At 35.5% G+C, this 15,951-nt stretch overlaps 2 protein-coding genes across 2 annotated transcripts; one reads left to right on the forward strand and one right to left on the reverse strand.

Moving 5' to 3' along the window:
• The first annotated feature begins 2,589 nt into the window (after nt 1–2,589).
• Nucleotides 2,590–5,200, forward strand: LOC115631072 (degenerin del-1). The gene is made up of 8 exons (XM_030527718.1): nt 2,590–2,823; nt 2,878–3,031; nt 3,092–3,298; nt 4,124–4,260; nt 4,407–4,537; nt 4,600–4,750; nt 4,842–4,955; nt 5,016–5,200. The coding sequence occupies exons 1-8, from the start codon at nt 2,590–2,592 to the stop codon at nt 5,181–5,183; spliced, it is 1,296 nt and encodes a 431-aa protein (XP_030383578.1). The 3' UTR covers nt 5,184–5,200.
• LOC115631071 (protein yellow) lies at nt 5,197–10,800 on the reverse strand. The gene is made up of 3 exons (XM_030527717.1): nt 10,738–10,800; nt 9,058–9,336; nt 5,197–6,417 (listed from the first exon to the last, which is right to left on the reverse strand). Exons 2-3 carry the CDS (start codon nt 9,314–9,316, stop codon nt 5,306–5,308), a joined length of 1,371 nt encoding a protein of 456 aa, XP_030383577.1. The 5' UTR covers nt 9,317–9,336; nt 10,738–10,800; the 3' UTR covers nt 5,197–5,305.
• Between the last annotated feature and the right edge of the window lie 5,151 nt (nt 10,801–15,951).

Here is a 15,951-nt window from a genome sequence, read left to right on the forward strand (position 1 = left end):
CCTCTGGTATCGGTGCTGCATATGTATCTGTATCTGCCGTTCTGGCTTTGGCTCAAAAGTAAAGAAAACTTTTTGCTTCTTGCTCGTCAACACGTCCATGTGTATTGGTGTTGTTGTTGTTATTCTTTTTCTCAAAATGTTTCAATCTATGCTATTTTTAGTAACAAGTTTCTTTTTGTTTATTAGTTTTTTGCTTTAGCCGAACACATACAAGCACCTATCTATCTATCTATCTATCTATATAATCATAGACACATGTATATATATACAAAGATATATGTATATATGAGTATACATACATATAACCTATGTAGTGGCTCGCACTCAATTCTGTGCTGACTTTCCAACGTCACAACTGAGGAATTTATACGGCTGTTCCCACAACTGGACCCACCACACACATTCAAATGGTTTGCCTTGATTTCATTTGTTTTCACTAATTTTCTTGTTGAAAATCTCTATATGCAATATGTACTCGTACATACATACATATACGAATATACATTAGTATATTATGTACTCTAATGGCTTAAAGAGCTAATGGCTGGGTTATATGAACATTTATCCCACATAGGTGTACTGACAGCTAAGCTGTTTTTGTTTAAGACATAAGGTCAATTCAGTCATTCCCAAGCATTTTAAATAATGATGATGGATTTCGCGAACGGTAGCCACAACACACTTTATAGACTTTCATTCATTTATTTAGCAAAGCAATTACACAGAATAATATACATACACTTGAGCAAGAACCAAAGGCCATTGCTCATACTCGCAACTCATGAATTTAAATACATAACTGCATCTACAGTTCTGCAGTCGGGTTGGAAATTGTTATTCATTTACTATTAAGATGAAATAAACATAAGTAATTTAAAGAACTGAGTGGTCGCAATAAACATATTACATCTATGTATATTAGTCTTTTTTGTACAGCCGAAGAAAAGCTGTTCCCAGTCTCTATTTAAAAAACGTTTAACTTTAATAACTTATTAACTAACGAAGAAAACCTATTCCCGGTTTTATTTTAAAAGACTTTCATACTAAATTCAATTATTTATTAACTCTTTTAAGATATAGACCAATAGTTACATTACACATTTATTGACTAATGTGCGAATAAATGTTCAACTAACAATGCTGGTTTTATATTATACATTTAATTCCCATGTTAGTATTCAGGATATTTGAATAGAATTAAAAAATCTCTATTACTCGATAAACCAATTTGCTGTTGTGATCATAGATACTATACAATCTTGCTTTTAATTCGGTTGCTTTTTAACAAAGTTAAAACACAAAAGGGTTTCCCAAACCTAGCTTACTCAGCAACAACCCTAAAAGTATGCTGCATAATCTTATTTGTATTCCATGTCCATCTTTCATAGAAATGTTAGGGAATTATTCAGAACAATCTTTATTTATAATTCCGAATCAGGAACATATTTTTAGTAAATAATGTGCGCATTTATAAATAATTTATTTGTGTTACTATTTAAGTAAAGACAACAAGACCTTCGAAATGTGATAAATGATAAACTCTAAAGGAATATTTAAAAGAATCCGAAAATTAATATATATTATAATTTATGAAAATTATTAAGGCAACATTTTAATAAGAACTAAAAAATATGAAATTGAATCTATTAGCCCCATAAAGGTTAATCGCCATACAGATTCCTAACATACAATAGTTTGTCTAAAAAATGTATAATCAAGAAACGCAAATCATGGAGTATAGATATTTAAGTGTTACTTAAGCTTTAAATGCTTTTGTTGAGTATTTCAAGCAACAATTTTTATAGTTTTTAAATTTCCTAATTACAAATGCACGATAAGTCTGTATGAGGCTCGATAGGTCTCTCTGGATTAATCCGTTTCTTAGCTCTAGTGCATTCTACTTGTATATTGCTTGCATTAAAACATTTTATGAATCTTCAATCACATTGCTTTTAGTTTCGAATATATGTAAGTATTTTTTGTATCATCATATGTTAAGCAATATGAACCAAATTTGATAAATAAATAGATGCGCTTTAAGTTCATATTCACTTTTGACTAATATGATTTGCAAGAGGCTGTAAATTGGAGCGTTTCAATTCATAAAACCGTAAGCCACCCACAACATTTTGGGAAACGCTGATTTCAACTGCAGCTTTATTGCCAGATATGTATATCTATCCTTAGTTGCACGTACTCATGCCCATAAACGGAATTATAAACAACATGTTTCGGCAATTTTACGCTATGAACGTTATATACTTAGTAATCTGCAGAAAGCATGCGAAAACAAAGCCATAATCTGGTTGTAACTTTTGTGTTCGCTACACGTTTCGATAAGCCCATTTAGTTGTAGTTACTAACTCCAATACAGACGATACGCAAACAAAAATCCCTATACCTGGCGTTTATCGGGCATGTAGCAGTCCATGGCTCATAAATCAATATTAACTTATCTTGACCAACTGTGAGAATTTGTGCAAACTGCATAATTAAAAACGCTGGTGGTGTGTTGATGGAATGAATACTCTCTGTTGTAACATTGACATTCACTACAGTTTCACTTTTTACCGCGTCCAGTTCAGCGAAATGGGATATTGGTCGGAGCTACGTGCCTGGCTGCTCAGAGATCCTGCCAAGCTCATACGATATTTGGTGCTATTCGTTTGTTGCATAATTGTCATTGTACAGTTATACGAATGTTTTTCAAAGCTTAATCATCCGCCCATATCCACGCATTCGTATTATAATGTGAACGAGACTATAGAAATGCCCGCAATCACGATTTGTCGCGATCCGCCGTATAGAGAGGACGTTTTAGGAGTAGGTCCTTGAAACTTCGATAAAAACGTGCTTGATACTGAATCATTATTTCAGGAAATATCACATGGTTACTGTCCACATCCTAGATATGCAACATGTTGGCAAGACTATCCTTTTGGTGAAGTGGAATTAAAAGAGTTTTTTGAAAATGGTACCTACAGCAAGGAAGAAACCTTTATTATGTACGGACTTAATGGCTACGATTATAGTAAGTAAAATCATAGGAATTCACACTCCTTTCTATTGAGCTTGCAAAGTTATTTGCCAGATGTGGATATCGACAGCAGTCTACAATTTTATATGGGTCGCTGTTTTACACTGCGACCTAAAGCACCTATGAAACGTGTTTCCAAGTCAGTTGGCTATTCCCTGCTCCTGGAGCACAACATAGACAAAACAGCAACAAGCGATGTGGATTATATATCAGGACCCGGCTGGCATATCTTTATACACGATAAGCGTGACAATTTTACGGGTAAGTCACAAGATTACAATACCAATCAATTGGACCTACGGACCTACAATTGAAAATCAATAAAATGGAATATTTTAGTGTTCTTAAATTCATAACCGGTGAAAAGATTCAAAAACAAATGAACTGTGCTCTCATTCAGGAATTTAAAATTGTTTCGGCCTTCAGGTACAATTGAAAATCAATAAAATTGAATATTTTAGTGTTCTTAATTCTTAAGATTCAAAAATAAATGAACTGTGCTCTCATTCAGGAATGTAAAATTGTTTCACACTGCACTTTTTATAATTTATGTAAAAGATGTAAAAGAGTAAAGGAATCATCTCCGACCCCATAAGGTACTATATTTTTTATATTTTTTATTTATTTTTTACCGTCTGTCTGTATGAACGCCTTCCCTTCGGAAACGACTAAGCCCACATTGAGCAAACTTGGTATGTAGACACCCCTTATCCTCAGGCTACACGAGTTTTTTTTATTTTCTCTCCCCCCATCTCCCACTGCTGAATTTCTTAAATTTTTTTCATAATGCCAAAAGTACATAAACCAAACTTTGCACAATAATTTAATTGTCTGCTTTAGTTTTAAATTTCATACCAATTCGGTCGATTTGAAGAAAAATTATTGGCCCACAATTATTATTACTTTTAATTCTGCTATGGGCGGATATTAGAAAATTTGCTGGCGTACATTTAAAATTAAACCTCAAGGGAATGGTCGTATTGAAACGGAAAGGAATATTACTAAATTCTATGTATCTATAATTGAAAATTATTTCTAACTACTTTCACTTTTTAGTAAATTCTATCTAAAGCATTTATCTTTCAGAGATTAATATGAAGGGATCGGGACGCGTTGAATATGTGTTTGCAAGCATTAGCGAAGAAATTGAAATTAAACTGCAGAGCCAGCATTTCTCAAATGTGAACACATGTTCTAACGAGGAAGGCTACAGCGATTTAAAGGTAACCAGCGTTCTACTAAAGGACTCTCAATAATTTTTCAATTTCTGATTATCTTTCATTCATCCTATTTATAACTTTCTTTAGACTTTGTATACATAGTAGATTTCCTTAAGTATCCTCTAATTCTATTGTTTTCTGCCTTGTAGTGCGGTGAGCTTTGCATTTGGCACGATTTAGCGGAGGAAACCAATTGCTCTGGTCCCTGGATGCAGGAAATTCTGCACGAGCCCTGCAATGATACCAATTCCATGCGTAATTTGATATCGTCGTACAAAAAGTAACATAAATCTTGTCGATGTTTTCATAATGATATATACATTCAGGTGTTATTACTTTCAGCGTCTATGATGCCGAGGATGATTTCAATACTGATTGTCTGCAACCCTGTGAGTCACGCATCTACTCCACCTACATACAAAATCGAAAAGCATTTATACAACCAGAACCACGTACACTGGTCTATATCTACTACACAACCAAGCTGATATCGGTACGAGTTGTAAACAGACTGATAACTAATTTTATTGTAATTGCCTGTACATATTATTAATATATATATATATATATATATATATTGACAGATGTTTGAAGAACGTCCCAGCTACGACACTACACAATTTATCGCCGATGTTGGTGGCTCTCTGGGCTTTCTATTAGGTCTGTCGGTGCTGGGTCTAATTGGCATACTGGAACACGTAATATTAAGTTTATTAGTTACTAAATTATTTTGAATTTAATTAATCTACTATTTGCAGATGACGTTGTTCTTCTGCGGCGGTTTCATCAAACGCCTGCAAAAGCAGGAAGAAAAACGAAACGAGGAGCAGGTCGAGGAGGGAGAGAACGAGTCTCAGCGCAGCGAAGACACCGCGGATGTGGCAGCCATATATAAGATTGAAGCGAAAAAATTACCCAAGTACTAAACTTTAAAAACACTTATTGTTCAATAAATTTATTATTATTATTTTATTATACAAACTAATGGAAAGATCCAGAACTAAGTAACTTAATACTATTAAGAAGAAACTCAGAAATAACTTGAAGTCTACGCTAGTCTGGCAAATAGCAAAAGGCAGGAAATGAGCGCGGCACTTAGACTGTAGGTGGAGGCTGCGGAACGTGGTCCCGAACCAGCAGCTTTCGTATTTGTAACTGGGTTCAATATATCGCCTAACTTGTTAATCAGTTCTGGGAATGGCTTGGCCTTTGTATCGCATGCCGTATTTTTTATAGCCTCCTGCACGCTACCCGTTAGTATGCGAAAGTTAACAGAGCCCGGATAGAGCTCATCATAGATATATTCCTGCAGCTGATTGGACAGCACCCAGAGATTGTGCTTATCATCCACCTTGATATCGCTGGGGAACACCATAGTCTTATCGTCCATATAGACACGGCCCCGTTGCTTTTCCGTATACATTCCGTCCGAAGTCTTCCAGCAGTCCACTGCATTCATATTGGGCAGCGTATAGAAGAGTACTCCCGTCTCTTGATCCAAAAACTGTGCACCTGCCTGACCATTTGTACCGCGTGAGCCCAACACCTTGAACTCACGATATATTTGACCCGAAGTGGCCAGAGTCTTGTTGCGCAACACAGACGTGTTCACCGAAAACTCCATAGATGAGGTAAGTGGGTGGAAATAGAGTGTGGAAAAGCCTGAAGTCTCTGGCTTAGACAAGGCCAATCCATAAAGCCCATCGTCCCATTGAAACTCAATGCCATTGATGCTAAAGTTGCCAGCCATGGGATCTGGATGGAAGAAGTGATGCTGCACGCGCCAAGACTCCTGGTCCCGCCATGAATAAACAACCAGTCCAGGACTGCCCAAGTCAGCAGCATATGCATACGTGTTCTCACAGTCATGACCCTCCACAGCTAGATTGGCAAAGAACGAGTTCTGTTTCATCTGTTCAGCTGGGAACACATGACGACGCAGCAGATTGTCATTGTGCAGATCGTAGATGAGCAGCTGTGCCGGGCCATATAGTTTAGTTTGCTCCAGAACACTGGAAATACGCGAGTCTAGCACCCACAGGCGACCGCAACGATCGGCCCGAACGCGGAAAGTTGAAACAAGCTCTGGATTCTCTTCACTTAAGCTTTGCGACTGCCAGTTGAGGAAAGGAGTCAGCGCAGGCGTTTGTGTACTCGTATCTGAAAGAGAAATGGAGGTAAATTAAATAAATGGAAGGAACATTTTTTTAAACAGCTTAAGAACAAAATCTGTAATAAAAGCGACCTGAGATTTAAATGTGTAGATATTCATTAATTTTTCATATACTCTGCAGCTTGCTGTTGGTTGCGGCTTTGTTATAGCGCTACTGCCTTATCCTTAATCCATCCTCAAAGGCAAATTTTAATATAACCAGCTACCCTGCTCCGGAATCGCTTATCCACTGCAAATTGGTTGGAAATTTAACTAAAATCATTTCGGGCTAACTAAAAGTTGTTGCTTTAACTTATGGTGACCCCGACCTTGCTTCTATTTCATTCAATCAATATCTTTGTTTGGATCCAAGACAATTTCAACTGATTGATTTCCTTTGATTGATCTTGCAGATTGTTACTTATAGATTCTGTTTATTGAAGTGCTGCTGTTGTAGCGTCATCTGTTCCAGAAAAGCTCAAATTGGTTGGGACTTTCAACGCAAATCATTTTGGGCTAACTAAAAGGTGTTGCTTTAACTTATGGTGACCCCGACCTTGCTCCTATTTCATTCAATCAATATCTTTGGCTGGTTCCAAGCCATTTTCCACTGGCACATTGATTGATCTTACAGATTGTTACTTATAGATTCTGTGTATTGATGTGCTGCTGTTGTAGCGTCATCAGCAGCACCATTAACGTTTCACCTCAGCTAATTAGCATATGCCATGACAAACTGTGTACTACGTATTAACCCAACTGATTCATTGCGGCAGGTAATACAGGCAGCTCATTGATATTGCCGAGCACATTTTTTGGTCAGAACCGCTTGACCACTCAGACTTTTGCTCATTAAATTGGCGCGCTGAATTTGATTTATGTACGGAGCGCAATTATTTTTTAGCCTCACACAAGTTCAAACTGTACTGGAAAGTTTACTAACCACATCCATGCTTGCCTTGTTTACATATCTGGCTATATTTGTATACGAGTACGAATATACCTATCAAGACATAGGTGGTCACAAAAATAGTGACTGAAATCAACAATATTTTAAATTCCACCAAACACTCTTGGCTTGATATTTAAAATGTATGCAGAAATTATTTATTTGGCTTGGAATTTTGAAGATTTTTATATTAATTTTCGTCACATATCAATTTATCCTGATTTATATTCTTAGGTCCTGCATTGTGTCTTGCATGCTAATGAGTTTTCAATATTAAATAGTATACATTGCCAATGACGCAAGCGAACGGAAGTGTGAGCACTCACAGTAACAATAACAAGAGCTAGAACCTAATGTCTTGTTCAGGCACTTGAGATCGCGATTGTTTTGAATATGTATGTATAAATATCAACAAATAGCGAGTTGTTTTTGTGCAAATATTTTCGTTTCAAGTAATAAATCCCACATGCTTGTGTACCGAGCATTTCACACAGTGTGCAATGCCTGTGGTTTGCTGGCAGCTCTAAGTGAGCTGCCATTGTTGGCATAAGACTAACAATGCTATAAAACAATTAGGTTTATGCAAATGCAATGCGAGCACGAACAACTAGCGGTCTAACTCCACACTATGGGAAAAAGAATGAGATATTCCTAAGATACATTTTAAATTATTAGTGATGTTGATGGATTAGCGCGCCTAATAATCTCAGACTCTAGCAACTGCCTCAAGAGTTCTACTACCCTTGGTTGACTTGTAGTTGACTTAATAATAATAAATTCGAATCATTAAATAACTGAATATTTAAAATGAATAAATTAATTAATTTCAAAATAAGAAAAAAACAAATTAAATTAATTGCCTTGAGAAAATTAAAAAAATATATAAAAATATTGCATGTACTTATAAAGGTATACTAGCTACTGGCATTATATTAACGTTTAACAATTTCTTAAATCACAGATATATTTTTCGAATGCTATAGGCCTTCCCGTCTGACAACTATTTAGCTCTGGCTTGCCCAGGAGTGTTTTGAAAACGTAACGATAAAACTTATTATTTTTGTTATACCTCTTGCGATTCGATTTTCCTTTAGATGCATTGGTGTGAGCTTTTTTTCATATACATACATGTGGATATGCATATTGTTTTATACTTAACTCTTGTATGCCTAATGTTAGACAAGCCTGTTCACAAATATACCTAATTAAATGCTTATTCAACAGTAAACTAGATTAGTCAAGCAATTGTAAGACTTGCCAACCAACTGTAGATATAAAAGGCCGACAATCTTATGTAGATGATAAATACCTGGCTACTTAACTTTTATAATTTGAAATGTTGGTTTACTTTTTGATCTTGAACGTTAACACAACAAATTTTGATTAGGTGATAAGTTTTCCTTTTAAAAAGTTGCTAAATAAGTTTTTAATGGAACGTTGAGAATGTTTAAATAAGAGCTTAAATATATTTTTTGTATTCGAGCTCAATGCAAAAAGAATTTTCGCTTCCTGGATATTTTTGCCGATTTAAAAATAAACTGGTTTTCTAAAAGAATTAAATATGACAAACTAAAAAAAGAGTTGTTCGTTGAATGTTTTTCAGTGCAGCAACCTAAAGTCTCGTAAATGTCAAGAAGTCAGACACTAACTGCTGCTGTAATAATGCAACAGTTGGTTGCATGTTTGCTTGCTTACTCACCATTAAGATCAAGGTAGGCCAAAGTGGCGGGCACACCGGCACGCCACCTGGGCAGCGTTATAAACAAACGCGAGCGATAGACCTCCAAGCCATAAGGTATTACATTGGCCGGCTTAAATGAGCCAGCCTCAATGGCTTGCCAGCGTTGATCATAGCTCTCATATTTGAAGTCGATTTCGCGCCACTCGTAGGCCACACGCAAATTATTATTGGCCATGGCCACGCCCAGACAGAGCGTTAGAGCCAAATATGCAAGCATGTTGTGTTGATGTCAAATATCTGTAAATAAAATAATAATAAAACGACGCTCAATTAAATTAATGCAGCGAGTTTCCTCAATATGTGGCACTGCGGCAAAGCGCTGGCAAATCAGTCGGCCCATAATTGCAATTGATCGAAGCGACCTTCGCGTACCAAAACCAAATCATAACAGTCGAAAACAATGCCTGATCTGCTGATTCACAAAAATTACTTGTGGCACTTGACAAAGAGCCATCATTGAATGAACCACATTCAGCTTTTCAAGAACTGCGCGCTCACGTCTCACGCGCCAGATCTTGGCTATCCATCTAGTAATTTGAAAGTAGCCTTCGCTCTTTAAAAACATACAAACCTACTTAGAATTGCTGAGTGTGCTAAAAACTTGTTATGTTGCCAGTCCAAGAAAAACGACATAAAAAAAAACAAATAAATTAAAATTATACGCTCAAAGACTCGCTTTTTCAATTTGTTGGATTTGAACGGCATTATCTAACCAGCAGAGATCTAAACATGTTTGCAGTGGTCTTAAGTACTTTTATTTTTCGACTGCAATATCTTTTGTCTTGTAGGGTATACGGTCAGACGTGCTTATGTCTCGATTGTTGGCAACTCAAGCTCTTCAGCTTTAAGCCTCCTGCTTACGCATTTCAATGAATCTGTCAACCTTTTTTTTTTTGTCTTGTTATGCTTTTTGTTTGTCTGCTCTTGAACTTGCCGATGTGCACACTAATTTATTTAATTTATGATGACCACATTTTTGTGTGCTTTATTTTTCAAATTTTTAATACGATTTTCAGCCACAATGCGTCAATTCAACAGATTCGTGTAGGCTTGCATTTTTAATTTGTAATTTTCCTTTCATAAAGTGCCCGACCTGCTTAAATATTGTTTACGGCTTTTAGCTAATTAGGCGCTTGTTTATTTTAACTGAGAGTTTAATTTTTAATTTATTACAGTTCGTCAACTTCACTTTCTGTTAAATTTAAGGCTGGGCACTTGTTTTTTAACTTGCCAATTGCATACTTATTTATCAGAGTCGGCTCATAAATGGACAGTTCAATTGCCTTAATTGGCAAAACTGTTACTCAACTGTGTGTGCCGCGCCTAACGGTGTAAGGCGCTATTAAAGAGTGAAGTTGTTTTTCGATTTGAAAGTCAAAAGTGAATGTCGAAGAGCAGATGGTGTCACATTTACTAATAGATGGTGTCGGCATCAAGAAACGAGATATTACTTTGCTTTGTTGCCGGCATATACTACCATAGGTTTGTGTCTTAAGTCTTTTGTTTTGAGTAATAATCTTGCATGGCTCTTAATATCTTTTAGGGCTTCCTCTAATGTTAACAGCACACGCCTGTCGGTCTTTAAGCGCATAACCAGTTGATCTACACACACACATACGAGTATATAAATACACACACCTCTCTATAGGTCTTCCAATATAGGTATTACGTTAACAATATTAAAAACCAACCGTTACCCGCAACGCTCAAAATGAAACTAAAAGTCAAACAAGCTCCGCACTCTCCAACAAGCCAACACTTTTTGGAAGTTGCCGTTTGGTGGTGTGAGCTGTGAGTGAGCGTCGCAGTCTCCGTCGAAGTCGAAGTCGCGTGAGCGTCATTTAATTCCAATGAACTTGAATTAGTCAGTGAGTCAGCCTATCAAATTTTGATAGCCATATCTCAAGCTTACCACATTTCTATCCATTTCTTTGTTATGTCAACTTACCATGCCATGCAGCAATTACGAACTCCGTAAAAATAATTTGAATATGTTTGGAAAAAACGAAGTGTGACAAACTATTGGTTGGGGGCGTGCTGCGAAAAGTGGCCGGCCCTGTGCGAGACAAGCCCCTGAAAAAACGCCAACGCTGCACAGTGGGCTAAGCCACGCATTCATTTGAAAGTCAATTAAACAAAATGTTAATACCTTTAAGCTGCTTTGAATGAGTTAATTAAGGGATATCCCATTTTATTTTTAAGTGCATTTCTATTTCAATTTTTGTTTTCGTTTACTTTTGTAACTTTCAAGTTCATTTATTATATATTTATTTTATTTTTTTTATTTTAACAAATTAAAACTAGTATCTAATACTAAACTTAATATTAAATTAACGAGTGCTAGCTAGTCGGGCCTTCGTTTCTTATTTACTATATATAAAAATTGTATTTTTATTGAGTTGTGGGCACTATTAGTTAAATATACTTTGTCATCAAAAAGTTATTAGAAATTGTACCATAAAAATGATTGATGTTTAAGTCATCCTTACACTTCTGTTAGGCCTGTGGGTGAAATTATCAGCTAAGATTCACTGGACAAGGAGTACACAGTACGTCGGTGGGTTCGTTGACCTAATTAACAAACAACATCCGCACTATTTGTACTCTAATATGCTTTCTCTGACTTTTGCTTACCACAACCGCAGAAACCACATCGCAGCATTGTAGCATAAAAGAAAGGCAACAACATTATGCGAATAAAGCTACAGCCAGACCATATTTTATTGTTCTTTGACAAACATAATGTTTTATGAAAAATTAAAAAAAAAAACCCTGTGACACCTTCTTATTCATTTGGATGACGTCAGAAGGTTATACATAGTACCTTTCATTCGATACGCCTGCGAACCAGAACAAAGGGCTAATTGCTAGAAACTTCAGCGTGTCGTATGTATTTAAATATATCGACAAATTCTGTTAATCATACATATACACCTAATTTGCACGGTATTTTTATACTCTGTACATGAAATGTACAAGAGTATATTAGGTTTGCGGGAGCTGAAAAATGTAACAGGCAGAAGGAGGCGTGGCAGACCCCACAAAGTATATATATTCTTGATCAGCATGACGAGACGAGTCGATCTAGCCCTGTCTGTCTGTCCGTCTGTCCGTCTGTCCGTCCGTATGAACACCTGGATCTCAGAGACTATAAGAGATAGAGACACCAAATTTTGCACGAAGATGCGTTATGTGTGTATTCTATACGAGTTTGTTTTATTTTTTTGATTTTCCCCCCCACTTCCCCCCTATGGGGGTTTTCCCGATTTTCCATTCGTATAATCGCCTATATCTCGGAGACTATAAGATCTAGGAACACCAAATTTTAGTCCCAGATGCCTTATGTGAATACGTAGAAAATGTATATTTTGGAATTCCCCTCCCTCCCCCCTCTACCCCGCAAATCGTAACTCCCGTAATTCTTGGAATTTCGAACTAAAATTTTGGAAATACCCCCAGTTAGTTATTATGTGTCCGTATGCCAAATTTCATTATGATAGACCGATTTAACAAGAAGTTATAGCCATAAATATATTTGCTGATGCAGCGCTGCTGCAGCGCTGCTCAAGCGCTGCTCAAGCGCTGCCCGCGGCTGTTGTTGATGTTGCTGTTTGGTTGACTGCGAAAATGCTTACACAGACACGAATTGATGCGCATAGGCATACATACACTCACACAGACGCAATTGCTATGTAAATGTGCAATTATACACCCTTTACGTGAGTTCGAATACCGAGAGAGGTAAAATCGATCAAATTTTTTTTTTTATTTTCTTAATTTTTTTTATTTTCTATAATTATTGTAAACATATGTACAGAGTATTTCAAAGTCGGGACACCCGACTTTAGCTTTTTTACTTGTTTTGATTAACACGGTTTGAAAATTAAAAAAAAAAATTATTCCATTTAGCACGATTTAAAATAAGATATGATAAATGTCTTTTCTTACACGACTTTTTCTGGAACCAATCTACCGTGTAAAAACAGAATTAGGTGTATGTATGTATATATAAATATATATTGTAACCACTTGATTGTTTGTCCTAAGCACGATGGGCTCGTGTTTTAGACATTTAAAGTAAAATGACGCTGTAAGTCGTCAGAGTGGTAATATGATATTCAATATTGCTTTGCCTAAATATATGTAAGTCCGTTGTCCGCTGAACTCCTGAATTATTCCAAAGAAACAATTTTCTTTCCAACCCATAATTAAACCCGATATATGTATGTATTGTAGATTGATTACATTTTACTTTTCAATTCGCATATTTCATGCTCCCAAATATGCATAAAAGTTCAAGTTCCTGTTTTTAAACCGCTCACTAATTTGTAGGTAGTAAAGTAAATTAAATACAGATTTCCGGTCCAACTTTTTTTCTTCCTCTTCGGTGCAGCATAATGTTCATATTTCGATAGCCGATCATTTTCAGCAGTCAGCTGCTTCCATAATCGATAATAACATTTAACGGATGTCAGGTTCACAAGCTCATTATCTAGCCTGCTATATTGTTTATTAGAATTATAAAAAGGGTGCAGGAATTTATGTAAAGTCAAATAAACTATACTCAACCATCAATTTACACTCAACATAAGTTGTTTTTCCCACTGTGCACAGAGCGCATAGAATACAAGTATATTTGAACTCAATCATTTACATACTTCTGAGCGTATGATGAGACTTGGGACGCGCCCATGCGTCATCGAAGGTAAGAGTGCTGGAGATGTTTTACAAAGTTTTCAGCATCCCATTTGTTTGACTCATTAGTGATGAGTCGTATGGCCTTCAGTACAAAAATAAAAAACCCAGTATTTTCATATATAAATTGATTTTATTTATTTTTACTAAATTCAATAAATTAATTTAAAAAAGAAGAGCGAACAATCAAAACATTAAACTAGAAATATTATTGATTTGCTTTATCATTCAAGGAAAAAATAATTATCAAACAATTGTTTACATAAAATGTTGTTTGTTGTTGTTCTTGTGTTTATTGTTATTGTTTGTTTTTTCTTTTCGAATAGAAACATTTCTTCTGTATAAACGCTAAGTTTTTTTTTTGTCTTTGATTAATTTACTTGTCAACAATAAAAATGTTTACATACTTATTTTGATTTAGTCATTTGCACTATACGCATTAGCAATTAGTTAAGTAATTTATGTATTAAGATCTTTATCAAATTTCGATTAGGAAAAATTGCCAAAGTCTTTGCAATGACGAGGAAAATGTAATTAGAAATATATATCGGTAGACTCCAAATATTCAATTAATTAATTCGTTTGTAAATGCAAATCAAACTTAATAAAGCAGCAGCTTCTATAAAAGGAAAAATCATTTAATTCAATGAGTTTTGTTATTATAATTGTTATAAATAAATATGCGCACAAAAGGAAACTTCTTTGGTAAATTTAAAAAATAATAATAATAATGACTACATTTTGTGCGTCAAAGGAAACAATTAAATATGTAAATAATAAACGCTGCAACTATTTTTAAAGCATGGTATACAAAGTAGATATAAATCGAACTGGAACAAATTTATGGTTAAACAAACATTAGAATTGGCTTAAAAACTAGCAACATTGTTTGTTCGCAGCGCGCCTGGATCTGTTGTAGGACAATTTGGTTGATTGATAGTTGGATTGATTGCGGGCGTCGCAGGCGCCTGCAGGCTGGACCGCAGGCTGTGCAGTTTATTGATTTGAAGTAAAGTTAAATTTTCAAGAATTATATACGAATGCATGACAAGGACCGAAAAGTCCAACAGTTGTGTCTTTAATTCGACATTCAACTGTGATGGCATATCGCCTGCGTTTTTCAAAATGTATTTCTCTTGTTCTTTTAACTGCATATGACATGCAATATATAGATTGTGATTGACTGAAATATACATTATAGTATATATAGTATATGGACATATTGACGCAGGGAACTTTTCGCTCAGCAAAATTAATGTGACACGCTTTCGACTGGTTGTGCAAACGTTTACATGTGTGTTGGGTGTATGTGTGTGTTTGTGTATGTCTGTGTGTGTTAGGTTTTGTATGTTTTTGTGTGTGTTAAGTTCTGTGTATATCGGTTGCTATAGCATACAGTTTGTCACATTTTTCCAGCTACTTGCGGTCGCCCAGCGCAAAAACAGACATTTGGTGGCTATTATAAGTAATATTGGCATACAATTCGAAAACACCTAACGCCCAAAATTGTTGGACAAAACATGGTTGTTCTTGTTTTTTTTTTTTTACTTTACTTTAACAACGCGTGCAATTTATGCATATACATATGTATAGGTACTTTTTACAATCATAAACACAAAAAAATAATGCATAATGACCACCACCAGCAAAATAGAGAAAGAGAGGGGAGAGAGACTACGATCAGTGTTGCCAAAACAAACCAAACAAAAAATAAATAGAAGGATATAAAGGTAGATGATAAAGGAAACCAACTACATTGAAACGAAGCGCAGATTTCAAAAGGCGCCATCAATATAAATAAGTATTTACAGTTAAGGAAATGTTCTTTTTTTGTTGCACTACAATTAGTTTCGGAAAATATAACTACAGGCCTATTCCCATTTCTGCAATGATAAACATGAATAAGTCTTTTGATTGTCAACATTTTTTAATAACGATTACATTTGTAAGCGAAATTGATAATATATCAGCTTCAGGCAAAAAGTAGACGTTCCGAAGTTTTTTGGAAACTAAAATTAATTCGTAATATCATATCCTAATACACATAGACAACCGTACAAGTTTTAAAACTCATCAGGTCTGTTCCGAATGCCGTTTCTATTGAGAATAGAACGAAATGAGTTAAGTTCGGTCTTTAACAACACTTTTCAATGGAAA

Source organism: Scaptodrosophila lebanonensis, unplaced genomic scaffold, assembly GCF_003285725.1.
Source record: "Scaptodrosophila lebanonensis strain 11010-0011.00,11010-0021.00 unplaced genomic scaffold, SlebRS2 tig00001412-arrow-pilon, whole genome shotgun sequence".
NCBI lineage: Eukaryota > Metazoa > Arthropoda > Insecta > Diptera > Drosophilidae > Scaptodrosophila > Scaptodrosophila lebanonensis.

Excerpts from the sequence above, each read along its gene's own strand:
- LOC115631072 (XM_030527718.1), top strand. The coding sequence starts at position 2,590 with ATGGGATATTGGTCGGAGCTACGTGCCTGGCTGCTCAGAGATCCTGCC. Across the intron at positions 4,261-4,406 it reads AAGGCTACAGCGATTTAAAG|TGCGGTGAGCTTTGCATTTG; the intron begins GTAACCAGCGTT and ends TCTGCCTTGTAG. Across the intron at positions 4,751-4,841 it reads ACACAACCAAGCTGATATCG|ATGTTTGAAGAACGTCCCAG; the intron begins GTACGAGTTGTA and ends ATATATTGACAG.
- LOC115631071 (XM_030527717.1), bottom strand. The coding sequence starts at position 9,316 with ATGCTTGCATATTTGGCTCTAACGCTCTGTCTGGGCGTGGCCATGGCC. Across the intron at positions 6,418-9,057 it reads GGCCTACCTTGATCTTAATG|ATACGAGTACACAAACGCCT; the intron begins GTGAGTAAGCAA and ends TTTCTCTTTCAG.